At 35.2% G+C, this 19,398-nt stretch overlaps 1 protein-coding gene across 1 annotated transcript; it reads left to right on the top strand.

Annotated features, from left to right (window-relative positions):
* Window positions 1–2,825: 2,825 nt before the first annotated feature.
* Window positions 2,826–10,588, top strand: LOC132274482 (probable methyltransferase PMT10). Its single transcript, XM_059775751.1, has 9 exons — window positions 2,826–3,892; window positions 4,466–4,615; window positions 4,692–4,962; window positions 5,453–5,563; window positions 5,961–6,120; window positions 8,370–8,627; window positions 8,737–8,859; window positions 10,004–10,081; window positions 10,175–10,588. Exons 1-9 carry the CDS (start codon window positions 3,221–3,223, stop codon window positions 10,371–10,373), a joined length of 2,022 nt encoding a protein of 673 aa, XP_059631734.1. The 5' UTR covers window positions 2,826–3,220; the 3' UTR covers window positions 10,374–10,588.
* The last annotated feature ends 8,810 nt before the right edge of the window (window positions 10,589–19,398 follow it).

The following is a 19,398-nucleotide window of genomic DNA, read 5'->3' as shown; positions in this document are numbered from 1 at the left end:
ATTTTAAAATTTAAACTAATTTTTCTTTAATTCTAATTTCAATACCCCGGTTCAGAACTTCAAAATGCAAGATTACCAATTTTATGAGTATTATATACCATAGTTCACAGTCACGGTATCGGTCGCAGTGTAACCGACTGAACCGGCCGGTTCATGAAGGTGTGTAACGATATCGAACCTTTGAAAAAGAATTATAAATCGACCAATACAACGAACCATACTACACACACAAAGCCATTGGCAGCTTGTTTGATTTTAGGTTGTTTCCAGCTAATTATTACCAGTATTAGTGAGAGCATTTTCATGTGTTCACTCATTTTGGGTGGTTCATGGCTTCCTTCATGTCTAAGGAGCTTGATTAAATTTATTCAGCAACTTTATTTGAAGATTGCCAATATTGAACAAAATTTTATTCATAAAGTTGCAATTATTTCTTTTTTAAAGGCTTCTACAAATACAAGCAATATATAACTTTTTCAAAAGTAAGCAATACATAACTTGTTAAGCATCATTTCTACGTAGTAGTCATGTTATGTGCACACACCAAGCGCCATAAAACATGTTAGAGCTCTCGAAATTTCAATCCAAGTAGTAATTTAAAACATGCAAATCAGAATTTTGACCATTCCACTAGGAATCTTCTAAAGCTCACACATATATATATATATATATATATATATATATATATATTAATTGATAGGGTTACAAGAAAAATATTATATTATGGTTGTTTTTATTTTTTTTTAAAGGACAAACTACAATAAGAGCACAACTTAGTGCCCTCTCATTTATGAGAATGTACTTTTGATGGCTGTGAGGGAACAATTTGCTCGGTGAAAAAGCCCAAACTTGAAAGGAGAACGTCTTCATCTTCGAAAATCTCCAACTCCATCGTCAATCTCTTCTCTATCAAATGACCAAAATGTCCCTTAGCCGGATTCATTGTGACCACTTGGAATAAAAAAATTCAGGGCACTTTCAATAATTTACTAGGGGTATTCTCGCACGTGCTCCTCTGTTACGTAGTTCCCTCCGGCCATGTGAATAGTCATTCATTTATTTATTTTATTTTTTAATGGAATGAGACAGAACCAGCCATTCATCTCTATTAATCATGGTTATTAATACCATTCAAGCGAAGCCACACCTGCTTCGCCCATATCACTTGGGAAAATTTCCTTGCCCTACTATGTCATGGTTATATAATCATCTTTCTTATTTTATTTTATTTTTATTTATTTATTTTCAATGTACACTTATACAATGTGGGACATGTATCACAAGTTTTAACTAAAGTTTTAAGTTTTACCTTTTACCTATGTTTCAGCATTTTTTATCTTTCCATACAAGATACACGAAGCTTTTATTAAATGTAACGTGGATGCGTCTTTTTTTCATTCATTCCAAGTTGGGGGTGGTGGAGCTGTCTTCCAAGATTATATGGGAAATATTTTGCAGGCTGTGGTTTGTCCTTTTCTTGCTTGTAGCGCAACTTCAGCAGAGACCATCTGTCTTTGAAAAGCAGTCTTATGGGCTTTGAATTGTATATTTGACCAGGTATGGTTTGAATGTGACTCTTTAATTGTTGTTAAAGTTGTTCTTGAAGCAGATCGCGGGCAGTTGAAATTCAAGCAGTATCCTATGATATTAAAGTGGCGCTTCGAAAATTCTTCTCATCATGTATTAGTCATGTCCATAGGCATGGCAACGAGGTAGCCCATGCTATTTCGAAGCTTTCTAAAAGTCATCTTACTAAGGATGTTGCTCTTGTCCATATTCCTATTAATATTCTTGCTCTGGCAATTAGGGATTGCTTGTACTGATCTAAACTTTTACCTATGTTTAACAACCTGAACTGTTTCGATTACTTACTGAATATATATATATATATATATATATATATATTACACCAAGTTGATAGTAGTATAATTCTTGGTGAAGAAAAATGTTATAGACTTATTTTTAATCTCACTTTTCGTGGGATTAATGACTTTTATGTAATGAAATAACGTTGCTGACTTCAGAACTCATTAGAATCCATATGATTTGAGGCCAATGACTTTAGAATGAATTTCAATTAAGAAATTGCTTGCCTGGATATGCAAGGATGTTGACTTTTCAATCAAACAACGCAATCACATAATATAGTAGCTCTCCGTCCATAGAAAAATAAAAGAAATATTAATTATATCGACCCCGCATTAAGTAGCCCAATCTCAAATTCAAGCATCTTCAATAATCGTGATGTCACATTTAGTGTTAGTATCACATTCCGATTGAATCCCCAGTTTATTTTAATTTTACATCATTCAATTTCAAGTTTTAGTAGCTCACAATGGTTTGATTTCCAATGTGAAATACAGCAACCAAATGGGATCAAAAGGCTTAGGACCAAGTTGGTGAGAATGTCACAATGGTGGTTAGAATTCCCAATCATCTTCAAGAGATTCCTCTTTCTTTTTTCCTTACATTTTAATTTCCCCTTAATATTCATAGAAGCCACGGACTACTCTGTCTACTTAGGTGGCTCACTCGAACATCTTTTGAGTCGGACACTTGGAGTGACATCGAATTAAGAACTGAATTTAAATCTGATACCAATTATATTAAATGAGTGCTTGTTCATTTATTTAAAAATTTAAACTATTAAATAGTATTATATACCTACTTATTTATTTTTACACATTTCAATTCTCATCAAGATCCAATTCCCATCCAGATCAAACTCTGCTTGTAACACTTACCCACCTTTGAAGTTTGTGTAATATATAATTGATGAATATAGATTATTACATGTGTTAAATAATGTTCAAAATTTATTAAAATTCACAAAAAAAAAAAATAATTATATTTATTGAATTATATTGTAAAAAGTCAAAAGTAAGAAGAAGACAAAAAAAAAAAAAAAACTAATAAAATAAATAGTTGCTGTCAGATTAGAAGGAAACTTAAGTACATCGTACTATAATTTATGTGTTCCCATCAGTCACGTGACACTCCCCTTCCCGTATACTTTGATCTCGTAGGAATTGCGTGGCGTTTACGGACCACTCCACCTCAAAAACCTCCTTTCTTCTTCCCATCATTTTTTATCTATATATATATATATATATACACACACACACACAGGCGCAAACACATAGTACTAGTATTTCTTTCTCTACAAGTCTCACACAGTGTATAACATGTAAAGATTGAGCAAACTCCGTTAGAGCCAACCATGAAGGCCATTACAAACTTACCATCAGAAATGATATCATCCTCATCGTTCATCAAAATTACAACTTTGTCCCTCCTCTCTCTCTCCATCCTCCTCCTCTGCAAACATTTCTCGGATTCCTACCAACAAGGCCACTTCGCCGTCTTCTCATCTTCTTCCACCAACACCACAGCCAATCGTCCTTCGCCGCCGCTGCCGCTGGCGGTGGAGACTGCGGGGTTCATCGACGAAGATTCTGAGGTGGAGCCCATCTTCTCCTCCTCCTCCTCTTCCACCGCCGCTGCCAATCGGTCTCGGCCTCCGCCGCTGGCGGTGGAGAGAACGGGAATCGTCGACGGGAACGGGTTGATGACGGTGGATTTCGAGGTCGGAGAGTTCGATCCCAGTTTAATTGAGAGTGTGGCAAATGAGAGTCAAAAACATGGGGAAGAGAGTGATCGGGCTAGTAGAAATTCTAGGGTTAGGGTTGAGAAGTATAGGATGTGTGATGAGAGTATGACAGATTACATTCCTTGTTTGGACAATGTGGAGATGATTTCGCGGTTGAATTCGACAGAGAGAGGGGAGAAGTTTGAACGGCATTGTCCGGAAAGAGGGAAAGGGCTGGATTGTGTGGTACCAAGGCCGGAGGGGTATAAGCTCAAGATACCTTGGCCGAAAAGCCGAGACGAGGTACGGTAAATGAAGATATATTGTGATATGTTTGCATTGATACATATAATTCAGTATGTTTGATTGACTTCTTGTGAAATTTACTGTATAATTGTTGTTCATAGATTTAATGATGAAGATTTTGTATAATTATTTGCTCCAAGGATAACCTAGATTGTGCAAATAAGGCTAAAATTAGGTCTTTACTAGTTCATTTCTTGTAGTACCTCAAATTGGTTCAGTTCACATAGTGGAAGTTGCAATTGGATTTAACCAAGTTTGATTATAAGAGCAACATAAAGGGAAAGCTATATAATGTTAAATTATGTGAGCAATGGGAGATAAAGAAGACTGTTGCTTTTGTGGGTGTTTAGTTGACATGGTGATATTTGAACTTAGAACACCACTTTCCTCTCACTTTCCAGAATCTTTGATGTATGAGTTGTGATCTAACTAATCGCTGTTAAAGAAGCAGTGGGTCATTCAATTGAGTGATTTTCTTTTATAATTTTTTCTAGATTTTTAATTGCAGTGTATAAATGTATACTTGATTCAAAGGAAGGCCTCTTGACTAATCTTAAGGTGTAATAATAGGTATGGTTCAGTAATGTACCCCATACACGGTTGGTTGAGGATAAGGGAGGCCAAAATTGGATATCAAGAAAGGAAGATAAGTTTATATTTCCAGGAGGTGGAACACAATTTATCCATGGGGCAGATCAGTACTTGGATCAGATTTCCAAGGTTGGCCTTTTTACAACTTCAACTGGTTTTGTGTGTCTGCGTGCACTAATTACCATCTTATGATTTGAGCATGCAGATGGTTCCGGACATTGCATTTGGGCAACACACCCGAGTTGCCTTGGATGTTGGTTGTGGAGTAGCAAGTTTTGGTGCCTTCTTGTTAGGCCGTAATGTGACTACCCTCTCTATAGCACCAAAAGATGTTCATGAAAACCAGATTCAGTTTGCGCTAGAGCGTGGTGTGCCTGCCATGTTAGCAGCATTTGCGACACGTCGCTTATTATATCCTAGCCAGGCATTTGACTTTATACATTGTTCAAGATGTAGAATTAATTGGACCCGTGATGGTACTCCCTCTTCTGTTTCACATTTGTGGTTTTTTTAATTTTTATTTTTATTTTTTTTATTGAGGGATGGTCTGAAAATATCTCTGGGCAACCCTTTGGCACCAAGATGAAATTGTCTGTGATAATTACATTTTAAGCGAACTTGTGCACTTGTCACTATCGTGCATTGATGATCTATTTGTGTCTGCAAGGAATACATTTTTATTCCTTTCTGGAAGTATCTCTGGGCAACCCTTTGGCACTAAGATGAAATTGTCTGTTATATTTACATTTTAAACAAACTTGTGTACTTGGTACTATCATGCATTGATGATTGATTCATGTTTGCACGGAATACATTTTTACTCCTTTCTTATTTTTCATGTACCGGATTCTTTTTCATTTTTTAGTTTTGTTCATTTTTGCTTGAGGGATTGAAGAATTGCTGATACTAGTTCTCTGTATTTCTTGGACTTGATTGTGCCTTCTCATTCTTTGGCTTGTTTTGAAGATGGAATTTTGCTTCTTGAGGTCAACAGGATGCTAAGAGGAGGAGGATACTTTGTTTGGGCAGCACAACCTGTTTATAAACATGAAGATAAAGTGCAGGAACAATGGAAAGGTACCCACCCATCATGTCCCTTTTAGTAAAATAGATCAGTGGGAATTAGGTTTTAAGGCTAGCCCTTCCATGGTGAGAAGGACAGTGATTTAAATTTAGCTTAGAGAAAAGGTTATTAGTTAGTTACTTATTTTACATATTGCAAAATGCTGTTCTGAAGTTTGTAGTATTTTTTTTTTATTATATGATTTGTTTGTCTGGTTGAAACTACCTCTTTATACAATGATTTGTTATTCCTTATATCTTGCTATTTCCCCATAACGATCACCATCATAAGCTTCATTTTTTTTTTTTTTTTTCTTTCTCTGGTTTCCAACGTAATAATTTTGCACTCGTCTCTTCATTTTTTTTGGGACTTATATTGATCTTGTTCAATGTTGACATTATTTATGCGCAGAAATGGAGGACCTTACTGGCCGCATTTGTTGGGAACTTGTAAAGAAGGAAGGTTATATTGCTATATGGCGGAAGCCTCTAAACAACAGCTGTTATCTTAATCGTGATCCTGGAGTACATCCTTTGTTATGCGATGCCAATGATGACCCGGACAATGTTTGGTATGTCCTACTTTCCCCCTACAAATTTGCGCATATGGCAACCGTTCTTATGATCTGTTTGAATATTTTAAAATCTTGAAGCATGGACCATCTCAATTACATGAATAGACTAATGTGCTCATCAGTGCATGACCCTAAGAGGTTTTGGTAAATAATGAGAAAAGATGATAATAAATTTGGGAAAATTACATATAAATGGAGTTAAAGTTTCATATTTACTTAGAGACTGAGTCAAAGTTCCATATTTCTCTAAAATGGATTGCTGAGGTGGCACATGGTTTTTTACTGTTTAGAAAATTGTGGTGCCTAAAATGCCCTTCCCTAACAAAAAAGTAGTACCTTCAGTTCAAAAAAGTAATACCTTCAGTTCAAAAAAGTAATACCTTCGAAGAAAAAGTAGTACCTTCGCGGGTGTTTAAAAAACATGGTACCTGGACACCAAAAAGTGGTACCTTCAGTTAAAAAAAGTAGTACCTTCGAAGAAAAAGTAGTACCTCCGCGGAAGGGTATTTTAGGCACCACAATTTCTAAACAGTAAAAAACCATGTGCCACCTCAGCAATCCATTTTAGAGAAATATGGAACTTTGACTCAGCCTCTAAGTAAATATGGAACTTTGACTCCATTTATATGTAATTTTCCCAATAAATTTTCCAAATACATTTGTTTTTCTGAATTATATCTTGGTTAATGGTGGAAGAAAATCAGAGTGGCTTGGTCCAACAACTATCTGGCATTAATAGCTGTCTGTCAGGTTTGGCCTAAGTTTGGATCAGGATATCAGGCAGAATATTCAGTACACGAGGGCTTTATGGTCTAAAAATTGCTTAACCAGTTTTTTGACCAGTTTAATTTGATAAAGGGAGTTATCGTTTGCTGGTGTTCCGACAAACGCTGCGAACCAAGCAACAATTACGAAACACGACAGCAAAATAAACACACCACACAAAGAACATAAAAATTTATACGTGGTTCGGCAAAGCCTATGTCCACGGTGGAGATCCAGCAAAAGTCTTCACTATGTGTAAAATCGGAGATTACGAGTTTCAGCCCCTCACTCTCTCTCTCTCTCTACGATTTTCAGTGTCTCTTGATCATCACACTCCCAACCGTAAGCACCCCTTATATATCGGGCTACAAAAGAGTACTAATTAGGGTCAACGACACATGAGCAAAAACGGTCAAAAATTTTCCTCGGACCCAAGCCCCCGAACCCCTAGAGCTTTGGTGGGCTTGGGCGCACACAAAGCTCATCCAACGGGTTGTCGTTGCAACCCGGCACTAAATTTGGGCCACAACATCACAACTAGCATTCTTTTATTTTATTTGCAGGTACAACGGAATCGATTGGACGATTGAACTTTATATCTGTCCCTCTTTCAGTAATTTTAAGTGGAAATTAATTCTGCTGTTGACATCGAAATTGGATTTGAAGTGGAAACATATTATGCAGACCTGTATGAACCCCTTTTCTGTTCCATGTCAACTTCATTGATGGTTAATTTTATCGTGTCATCAATAGTCTGTGGTTTGTATTTTGGAATGTTTTGTAAGTTCCAGAACTTAACTTCTGTCACCTTGAACATCTAATCCAATCTAGGCGAAGCATGAAATGTCAGTGCCTTCTTCTTTTTTTCCCATTCTTTTCTCTTATTATGCTTAGATAAGCTTATAAAGGAAGGCAAGAAATCGGGATGAATATACAATATAATGGAAATAATTAAAATCTTATGAGCTAATTTCAGCTAACTGGCCTGAATGCTCCCTCTTTAGCTGACCTTTTAGAGAATGAATATCATGTTAGAGGTACAATTCCTACTCTGTTTAGTGAGGGAGATATTCTAATTCCCATTTCCTTTTCCCAGTTGCCCAACTGTTGATTTATTTGAGTTGTTGTGGGGCTGTAACAGATTACCCAAATCTGATCTTATTATCTATACGGGCAGAAACTTTGACTGGAGAGGTTACTTTTTGCTGTCCACTTACGGAGATGCAAGGGGAGAATCTGGTTTCATAGTTGATCTAGAGTTATTAGTATAACCATTTCTTCAAGTGCTTTCTTGCACACTGATTTGAACAAGAATCTTTTACTTAGTGTTGATTTTGTAGCTTAGTTTGTGAAATGATATCTTGCTTTTAAGTTTTAATTTTAACCCCCAGAGGGTTTTGTAGGGCCTACCTACTTGAAGGGGGAAAAGTTAACAATGGAAATGAATAATAACTGTTAACTATTGTCATGCTTCGTCACAGGTACATTGATCTGAAGGCATGCATCTCTAGACTACCCGAGAATGGCTATGGAGCTAATGTTACTACGTGGCCTGCACGTCTTCATCTTCCACCAGACAGGCTCCTTAGCATTAAAATGGATGCTTACATGTCCAGAAAGGAAATTTATAGAGCAGAGTCGAAATATCGAAATGATATCGTGAGCGGTTATGTTTCTGCTTTTCACTTGAAGGAATCAAACCTACGAAATGTGATGGACATGAGGGCTGGATATGGAGGGTATCTTCTTTATATCTTCGAGTCACAGTTTTCAAATATATGAAGCTTCTTAGTCCCTTATAAGACATTGCAATACCTTAAAAATTGTTGGCTATTTTTTTCATGGCAGGTTTGCAGCAGCATTGCATGATTTACAGGTTGATTGTTGGGTTATGAATGTTGTTCCTGTTAGCAGTCATAATACCTTGCCTGTAATTTATGACCGAGGACTGATAGGAGTTATGCATGACTGGTATGGGCTCTGTACCTTTTCTACACATGGTCTTTAATATTTATTTATCGTAATCCTTTGTGTTTGGATAGCTCTGACTGAAATACTTCAAGCTTTGGCAAGTCAAGTAATAGATTTTATTTTTTTGAACCATCTCATCATCCTTCCCTTGCGTTAACATACTTGTTCTTGTGCATGGAGTTTGAGCATCTGAATCTTTAACTGATTTATGGTCCACGAAGTTCCAGTAACTTGCAAGGAGCCTTAGAAAGTTGTTTGTTTAAGCTTGGCGAATAACACATGGTCCATTGTTTTTTCAGACATATAACACAACACACCTTTCCTTTTGCTTCTTTTTTCTCCTACAGGAAACAGTTTATATGAAGAAAAGGAATATCAGTGATGCTATTTTTACTCCCCTTTCCACCACTCACACTCTACTCCATTTTTTCTTTTATTTATTTAATTTAATTTTTATTTATTTATTTATTTGTGATACTAAGTTGACAAGATTACCCTCCATCCCATAGCACAGCTGCGAAGTACCAATTCTCAACTTGATAGTGTTGCTGTATTAGCTTGTTTCTTTGATGAAATTCTGATTGAACAATCATCATTCGCTTGGTTCTTATGTCCTCGTATGATTCTGCTTGAGAGATTCACTTTATTTTTGTAAATTTTCTCTAGATTATCAATTCTTTAGAAATTGAAAACCTTCTGACCACCACTCTCTCCATCTCTCTAAAAGCAGCACAAAAAAGACCCCAAATCATTGCCTATTTACATTAACATATTTTCCCTAGACTATTAACTTAACAGCGTTTAATATATGTTAAAGAGCACTGATTTCTTTTTGTTTTCCTCATCAAAGGAGAAAAGGCCTATGTGAATCTCTAATAAACTCTCCTCAACCCAATTGACGTAGATACCCAAAAGTACTCTAATCTAAATAATGCTTAAAAAATTGTGCATGAATATATCATCGTTATCTAGCATCTTGATTATTCAAGAGCCCTCAAAAACTTTAGATGACAGATTGTTTATGAATTGCATTTTTGAAGGTTTTTAACAAGACATGTAATGCAGTGAAATTGTTCATATCCTGTTGGTTGCTCCTGTTACTTGAATGGTGGACTTAAGTTGTAATGCTTGTTATTGTGTATAGGTGTGAGCCATTTGACACTTATCCTAGAACATATGACCTACTGAATGCAGCAGGTCTCTTCTCTGAAGAACAAAAGAGGTATAATTTTGGTTTTTCTTGTTTTATTTATTTACGCGTCATTTGATCTTTGGGGAAAACATCATACTGATCATTTCTGTATGTTTCAAGCAGATGTAATATCTCTACCATCATACTTGAGATGGATCGGATTCTAAGGCCAGGTGGGCGTGCCTATATTCGTGACACCATATACGTAATTGATGAAATTCAAGAAATTGCAAATGCGGTAGGATGGGTGATCTTCCGATTTGACACCAGCGAGGGACCCCATGCGAGCTGGAAGCTTCTGCACTGCGAGAAGCGTTTGTAACGTTGTTTGATTGTTTTTTGACCTAGTGCTGAAAGAATTCATGCTCTTGTGTTTTCAGTGTTATTTCTTCTTTTGCCCTATATGTTGAAAGCATAGCAATCCCTTAATTCTTAAGTATGTGGTGTTATAGCCAAGTAATTGTAATCAGTACATTTAGTCAATCAGTCATGGTAGCAAGCCAGTTGATATGAGAATTTCATATCCATGTTTTAGCACCTTTAGTTTGTGACATGGGGGCCTGTATGTTTTATGGCTTAAACTTGTATATTTCATTTCGAAAAGTGGGATAACAAGAAAGTTTATAATATCCTGGGTACCGTACCTCCACGTCTCTTGCCGGTTGAATTATCAATTACTTGGGTCACATTATTACATCTAACTGTTGGGAGCCCAGGGTACATGTAAGGGCAAAACAGACGATTACAATTTTTTGTCGCTGATGCTAGGAACTTAGGAAGTTGTGTCTTAAGCTGTTGGTTAACTTTGGTATTTTTGCAGATGTTGAGTCTCACATCTTTCAGTTTTATGTTTATAAGAGTCCGACAATCTTTGGTTATGTTACCAAAGGTTGACTTGATTGACACTACATTTCTTGCATTTTATTTGAAATTTGTAGACTTGGGCACCAAATATTGAAAAAAATACAAATAAATATAAGCCCAACCCACACAAATTAGAGTTTTTGTGTTCCGAATTAAACCCCATAAATATAGCTCTATAAATACTAGAAAGAAAAGTAGACCTGTATCAATCGGGATACCAACAGAGAATCAGAGATTATTACAGAAACACCATATGAAGAGAGAAATTAGATGGACATACATAATTTTTCTTTTTTCTTTTTTTGGGCAAGAAATGTTAGGGGTTAGTGATTAATTGTTAGAGGAGGTGGGAAAGGTGCAAGCTTGAATACAGGCTTCCAAACACGATCACACGATGAACATACAATATAACCTCTATAAATTACAGTAATACTCAATAAATTAATATTCTTTTTATGCCTGGACTTTCGCCAAGGTACTAAATTAATAATTTGATTAAATTGATAAGATAATACATTTTAAAAAAATTCGTTTTTATAGATTCTACTTATTACATAAATTAATAATTTGGTAAAATTAGTACAATACATTAAATTTTATTTTATTAAATAGTAAATACAACACATTTAATCTTTGGTTGGTTAAATGTATTTTTAATTGATTAGAAGAGTACAATACAATGAATCTTAATTGATTAATGAGTACAATACATTGAATCTCTAAGAGTATTGAGAAACTAAATGTTTTGAAAAAAATAAATAATGTATATAAAATATCTTGTTAAATTAAAAACTCGATAATTTATAGAGGTTATAGTGTACTCATACAAGAGTATTGTAACGGGTGAACGCTTACCCATTTATCTAAAAGTTCAAACTGTTGGGTAGTACTGCATACCCATCCATTTATACCCAATTACTTTTTCATCCGGATCTGATGTGGGACAAATGACACTTGTTACATTCTCCCTTACCCAAACTCGCAATGTCTTCGTTGCGGCTCTGGCCACCCTGCCTACCCAGGTTGGTTCACCTGGACGCCTTCCGGGCCGAACGCTTAGCGTTACACCAAATCAAGGATTTGGTCTGGCTCTAATACCAATTGTAATGGTTGGACGTTTGTCCATTTACCAAAAAACTCAAGTTATTAGGTAGTGTTACATACCCATCGATTTATACTCAATCATTTTCCTATTCGGGATCCGATGCGAAAGAAATGACCTTGTTACAACTGTCCTTTAGGTTTCTCATGCGATCCACTTGTGTATGCAAATGTTAATGCAACTTAGCGAGAGACTGTCAGGTCACTCAATGTCACCTCAAATCGATGAAACAAGGAAAATCCTATTTTTGTTTTTCGAGACGTCAGAAATTATTGAAAAAAATTGCAATGACCAATTCGGTTACGTTATGGTAATATGAATTCGTTCCTTACACCATGATCACGAACAAAAAAAATTATTTTATGATCTCAAACAATTGATCTGATTGTCACTAATTGATATACAAATAAAAAGTTAAATAAAATTAACACAAAGTTATATATATATATATATATATATATATCTACATACTTGGATATCAGTTTGTGATTACTTTGGGAACAATGATACGACCCTAGTAATAATTTTTCCAACTAACCATGCTATAATCAAATGAAAATCATTCTTAGACTTATTTCTCTTACCTATAGGCCAATAGTTTACATTTTTTTTAATGTAATAAATAAGATGCACAGTTTAACATATATATTATGTATAAAAATCTCATTAATTAAAAATTTCTGCCAAATAAATAAGTTTAAATATCATTACTTAACATTAAAAAAAAAAAAAAAAATGCTTAAATCTTAATCAGTAAGATGTACATCGTCTGCAACCCACTTTTGATGGAAAGTAATTAAAAATGAACATATATTTTTTTAATCATCCAATTAGGTATATATACATATTTTAATTTGATAAGTAAATATGTAACTCTACCATTTCTGAGTTATAAAATAGGGCTAAAATCTAAAAAAACCCCTTTTGTTTTCAAAAACTATTTACTAACCCCCTCAAGTACGAAAACTATCATAAAACCCCTCAATGTATTTTAAAATATATCACATGACCCCCTCCCCGTTAGTTGACCGTCTAACACTAACGTCTTCTTATCACGTGAGCGTCACGTGTAACAGATTCCCCAATATAATGACGAAAGTACCCTTATCGTATAGAAATGACGAAAAAACCCTTCAGGTTTGTTATCTAACCCTACCCTCTCGGTTATGCATTGTTTAAGGTTTGTTATCTCCTTCCTTCTCTGTCGTTGCACTGGTTAGTGAGGATTGCGTGCCGCCATAAAAGATCTCTTCTCTCATTTGTTGCTATCGCTTCTCTCTTCGTTAATTGCCGTCTTCTCTCTTATTTCTTCGTTAAGTGCCTTCTTCTTTCTTCTCTATTCTTTCTTCGCTCTTGTCTTTTCTTGTTATTATCTGTGATTGAAGTGGTTTGAGGATTCTCCATAGCAACAGTAGCATAAGCCCTAATTGATCTATAAATTCTCCAATTGATGATTTGAAGCCCTAATCGATGTATTGAAGTCCCCAATTGATTATTTAAAGCCCAAAATCGCAGCCACTATATGCCCTATTAGAAGCCCTAAACCGTGATCAGGGAACCCAAATGTCTTCTTCGACCACACAATCTGTTAATCGGCAAGATCTCAGGTATAACAACATAATATGTGGTTGTGGCTATCCAACTGTAGTGAGAGTTACAGGTTCAAATAAGTTTAACAACAAAGGGAGGATATACTATTCTTGTGGTACAAAAAAATGCTCTTTATGGGCATGGTGTGATCCGATTTGTACAATGCCAGCATATACTGAAGCAGATGAAAGCAAGTTTAGTAAAATTGCAGAATTGAAGTTCCGGTATGATACAGTTAGTTCCCGTTTGGAAGCAATGGGAAAAAGTATGGAAGAAATCCAAAAAATTCTGAAGCAATGTAGTATTTGTTATGTTCTGTGTTGTTGTATGTATGATAGCTTTATGAAGAAAGTAGTCAGTTGGTTTTAATATAAGGCTGTGTATGCAAAATATATTTTGAAGCCGTATGAAATATGCATGCAATGTACTTTCTGAATTGTCAAGTGCATGAGTGAAAGTGTATGTTGAAGTTAAATTGTAGAATTGTAAGTGTTGAATCTTGTGTTTCGAATTGCATGAACAAAATCAAGCTAAAGTTGTATACATATATTCAAACCAACAACTTCACTGTCCAAAATAGCCATACATTAAAAACATTCACTATCATTACATTACCATGCATTGTTAAATAAGCCAATACATTCACTGTCCAAAATAGCCATACATTAAAAACAGTCACTGTCATTACATTGCCATGCATTGTCAAATAAACCAACACATTCACTGTCTAAAATAAACCCACCATTGTCAAATAAACCAGCACATTCACTGTCCAAAATAAACCATCCACATTACACCATTAGTACAAAATACCAACCACTGTCCAAAATCACTGTCATTACTTAGCTTTACATTAAAAACATATGAAAATACTAATATGCAGTCAACCATTTCTTCAATTTGTCCTCCAAAAAAGCTGCACAAAAAAGCTAGTACCACTTTCATCAACATGCCATCATTCTTGTGTGTTAAGTATGGATGGAAAGTCCATATGAACCACTTCATTTTGGGTGGATGTTGATGCCTATTCAATGTATGAAAAATATGTGTTAGTTCAGTTTTGTTTAATGTAACGTAAAATAAAATAATAAGAGGTTGAATAATAATACATCTGAATGACCAACAATGGCTCTTCCACCAAGACCAAGACCAAGACCAAGACCATAATGTTGGGTGGATGTTAATGCTATTAAATAAAGTATAAATATTAACCTACATGTGTTTATAATGTATAATAAATATGAAATAAAAAATATAATTTTTACTTTTAAATGAAGTACAACAGGTCTGTTACCAGTTCTGCCACCACCTCTACCAGTTATGCTACCACTGCCACCACCTTTACCAGTTATGCCACCACCTCTACCAGCTATGCCACCACTGCCACCAGCTCTAACAGTTGTGCCACCAATGCTACCACCTCTAGCAGGTCTGCCACCACCACCTATGTGAACACCATTACCACCCCTAGTAGCAATTCTGTTAACTCTCACACCACTTCTACCACCACCTCTGTTAACAGATCTCACACCTTCTGTAGTAGAATTTCTCGCACTCATGCCAGCAACAGTTTCATCTCTACAACCACCTACACCACCTGTGCCTCTTAATATTCTTGGTCTTCCACCCTTTCCTTTTGGTTGTCTTGTAGCTTTCTCAAGTGTTTTATAAGTCCTTACATTATGACCCAAGACAAGACATTTAGTGCATCTTATTTTTTACCTCTTCACCATTGGACTTTTTGACTTACTCTCATCTGGACCTCTTTTCCTGATCTTTTTAGGTATTCCAGGTTTAGTCTTATGAGGTGGTGGTAGTATTGGAGCAGTACCAACTTCTCTTTTCAGATTCCTTAAAGACACTGGAGTTATGACATATCCATAAGACTTCAAGTATGTCTCTCTATAGTAAGAAGGGTGAACAAACAGCTTTGGATCAAACCTCCTATCCAAAATTGCTGCCACTACATGTTTGCAAGGTATGCCAGTTATATCTCAATACTTACATGACAAGTTCTTGTAGCAAGATTCACATAATCACTAACTCCAGTTTTATTCCATGTCATGTTTTCCACCTCATACTTGTCATTCCCTGCATAACTCACACGCAATTTTCTGACATCTTCAGAAATTTTATCCAATTTCTCTTTAATTTTTGGACACAACAGTCCCTTAACCTTATCCATCATCTCTCTATTGCTTTGATACCTTAGCATCAGTTGTTTTCTAATTTTCTTAAACATGTAAATTAAAGGCTTTTCCCCTGCCTTCCCAATGTAGTTGTTGAATAAATCACACATGTTATTTACACATAGGCTATTCCTATTCTTTGTAGTGTATGCTGACCTTGCCTAAACCTTTAAGGGAATCTTCATTAACCAGTCATGTGCATCCTTGTTAACTGCCTTCATTTCTTGCATATATAGCATAAAATCAGATTCTGTGTATGCCGTGGATGTATTCCAGAATATGTTCCTTAGTATTCTGGCTTTGTATTTCTGCTTGAAATTGTCATACATATGTTTAATACAGAACCTAATATCTGCTCCAGGATATTTATGCTCAAATACCTTAAATAGACCCTGAAAATAAGAGAACAAAATATTATATTTATGTAAAACATTAAAGTAAGATAATAAATGACCATATACATTGAAAGATAAACATGTAAACCATATGTCGATCTGAGATAAATGTGTACTTCTAATAATTGCCAACTAAAGCCATCAGTTCATCCCAAGAGTCCTTGCATTCTGCCTCAACACAACCAATTGCAATTGGATAAAAGCCATTGTTGCTATCCCTACCAACAACATACAATAAGTGTTCCACATAGGGTCCTTTTAAGAAACATCCATTTAGACCAATAAATAGTCTACAACCCTCTAAGAATCCTTTCCACATAGCCTCTAGGGAATAGAATAACCTATAGAATGAAGTACCATCGTCACTATAGGGTATTGTTCTTACATTAGCAACACTCATATGATTTGTTTCCAGGATTAAGGCACAGTAATCCCTAGCTCTTGCAAATTGTTTTGAATAATCACCTTCAATCATTAGTAAAGCCAACTTCTTTATTCTACCCACCTTTTGTTTTGTCATATCAACATTAAGTTCACTTTCAACTGTCTGCACAAAACCTTTCAATGAGCAATTTGGATCAGCCATAATCTTTTCAGTACAATGTTTTGCTAAATAACTATATGTCAGTTGATTGTTGTGCCTTACACTAGTACAATTGTGAGTATCATTGAATGTCTTTATTTGGAATGATTTACCTTCACTATTTTCAGAGGCATGAATCCTCCACCCACATTTAGCCTTACATACCACTGTGACTCTATCTCCATCATTCTTCACAAATGATTGTTCAAACTTGTCTTTTATAGCTGTATCCCTTACTGCTTCTCTAAATTCAGCTGGAGAACCAAACTTCATACCTATTTCAAGTTTTTTTTTCCCCAAGTCTGTATGAACATTGAAATTTGGATAAGATGGGCCACTTGTGGCATCATCCTTACATTCTTTACCACTTGAGTATACCAAACTCATCAATTCCTCACTTGGTGCATATTCAGAAGCTTGATCACTATCAACATCTTTATCAGATTCAATCTCAGGTTCTTCATCATTTGTAACCTCATTCACCTCAGTTGCATTTTCATTATTTCTTACTTCATCAACCTCCGCATCTATCATAAAAGTTTCGTCATAAAAGTCCAACAAAACATTGTCATTGTAATATTCATCATTCACATCTTCAATATCATTACCATTCACATCCTCATCCTCAATTTCATTTCCATTTCTATCAACATCATTGTCATCTTCACTTTCAGGCAGATCAAAATCACTGTCATCTTCATCTTCATCTTCAATTTCAGGCACATCAAAATGACTGTCATCTTCAGTTGCTATTGTAGGCAACTCTACTGATCTATCTCCATTATTCTCACCTTCTGTATTTCCTTCTTCAGTAATTGACACCACATATATTTTAATTAAGGAGAACCTTTGGTTGTGTTCGAACATGTCAATGACATCCCTGTCAATCTTCAACTCTTTTAAACTCCCATCAATGTAAGACCTGTAGAATACTTTATTTGTTGTAGCAGGATAACTAAGCAGACCTATCATGTATGTGTAAGTTTTATCATTGACATGAGATCACTGTCTATACTCTTATATATCTCAACAGACCCACCAAAATATGAACTTAATTCTGTACTACCAAACTGACCACTATAATGCATTTTCAGTGTGTATAACTTTTGAAAAGTAAAATTAAAACCTAAAATAATAAATTTCAACAAAACAATACCAAACATAAGATAACTAAAAAAAACAATTCTGACACAATTGCAGTAATTTTAAACAAGTATTGTCAAAGATCACTGGGACCACCACCTTATATTACTTAATTTAATGATCACTAGGACCACATCGAAACCCTAATTTTTATTACAAAATCATTAAACCCTAATATCAATACTCCCACCCAACAATAAGGACCCACATTGAAAATGAAATATTATAAAACCCTAAGTACTACAAACCAAAAAAATATAGTATTTACTTCTAATTTCAATAATAAATCCCTAAATCCTAAATTATGAAAAAATTGTTTGAATAATAAACAAACCCTAATTTATTATCACCGGGACCACAGCCTTATAAACAAACCCTAATTTTTATTACAAAACAACGACATTGGTAAAAGTTTGTCCACCAAACATTAAGGACCCACATTGAAAAGGAAATAATATAGAACCCTAACTACAAAGTAACGACAATGGGTAAAAGTTTGTCCATACCTAGCACCATTGTGTCCAACAAAAGTGATACGAACCAGTTGGAATCCACCAAGATCTTCGACCACTGAGCGATTATAGAAAAAAGACACACACAACACTCGCTTTAAAAAACACTCGACACTCGCTTTTATCAACACTCAGACACTGGATTTCATCAACATTCGCTTTCATCAACAGTCGCTTTCATCAATACTTCACTTTTGCTTTCTTCTATACTTGGCGCACACACAAACACAAAACCTAGATGGAAGCATAAAAATTGATTTAGGGCATACAACCCAACCCCCACACGACGTCGTTTCACAAAGAGGCAAAAACAACACAATACTACATCGTTTTACACGGGGGCATATTTGCCAATTCAAAATTCACATTTTCATTTAAAAATAATATTAAGGGTATTCTTGTCATTTCATAGTAACTTAACGATTCTGTGACGGAATGGGGGCAATTTGATAATTTCAGTTATATCAGGAAGTTTTTTAATACTCGAGGAACTTAGTAGATAGTTTCGACAAACAAGAGGGGGGTTATTAGATTTTAGCCCTATAAAATAAGGATAATTTCACTGATACCTCCGGAAGTTTGGCTAAATATCAGTCTAAAACATCTTTCGAAAATAACTATCACTCACATTATAAACGTTTGTTCCGTTTTTCACTCACACTCCAAAGGTTAGCTGACAGGTATGTCAGACCACTTTTTACATGTAGAAAGACATTCTTACCCCTTGACTTTGGTTTAACCCAATAAATTATTTTTTTAATGATTAAAATTACATGTTTACCCTCATTTGACTTTAGGTTGACTATTCAAATGACATGTTTACCCTTCCTTTTCCATATACAAGAATAAATAAAGTAGGTAATCAACATCATACAGTTTGGTATTGAGGACTATTATACGCCATACAAGTGTTCGGTTCTATATTTTTTTAAGGAAATTAATGAAATTTAAAAAGAGAAAGAGAAAAAT

This window comes from Cornus florida, unplaced genomic scaffold (assembly GCF_030987335.1).
Source record: "Cornus florida cultivar Cherokee Brave unplaced genomic scaffold, ASM3098733v1 CherokeeBrave_3.0.0_Hap2_Chr09, whole genome shotgun sequence".
Taxonomy (NCBI): Eukaryota; Viridiplantae; Streptophyta; class Magnoliopsida; order Cornales; family Cornaceae; genus Cornus; species Cornus florida.
The sequence above is the reverse complement of the archived record's forward strand: the minus strand, read 5'-3'. Positions and strand labels throughout refer to the sequence as shown.

What these genes read in the sequence shown, in the direction of transcription:
- LOC132274482 (XM_059775751.1), top strand. Translation starts at nt 3,221, where the DNA reads ATGAAGGCCATTACAAACTTACCATCAGAAATGATATCATCCTCATCG. An exon ending in AATTAATTGGACCCGTGATG is followed by an intron (nt 4,963 to 5,452) that starts GTACTCCCTCTT and finishes CTTGTTTTGAAG; the next exon opens with ATGGAATTTTGCTTCTTGAG. An exon ending in TTCTCTGAAGAACAAAAGAG is followed by an intron (nt 10,082 to 10,174) that starts GTATAATTTTGG and finishes TGTTTCAAGCAG; the next exon opens with ATGTAATATCTCTACCATCA.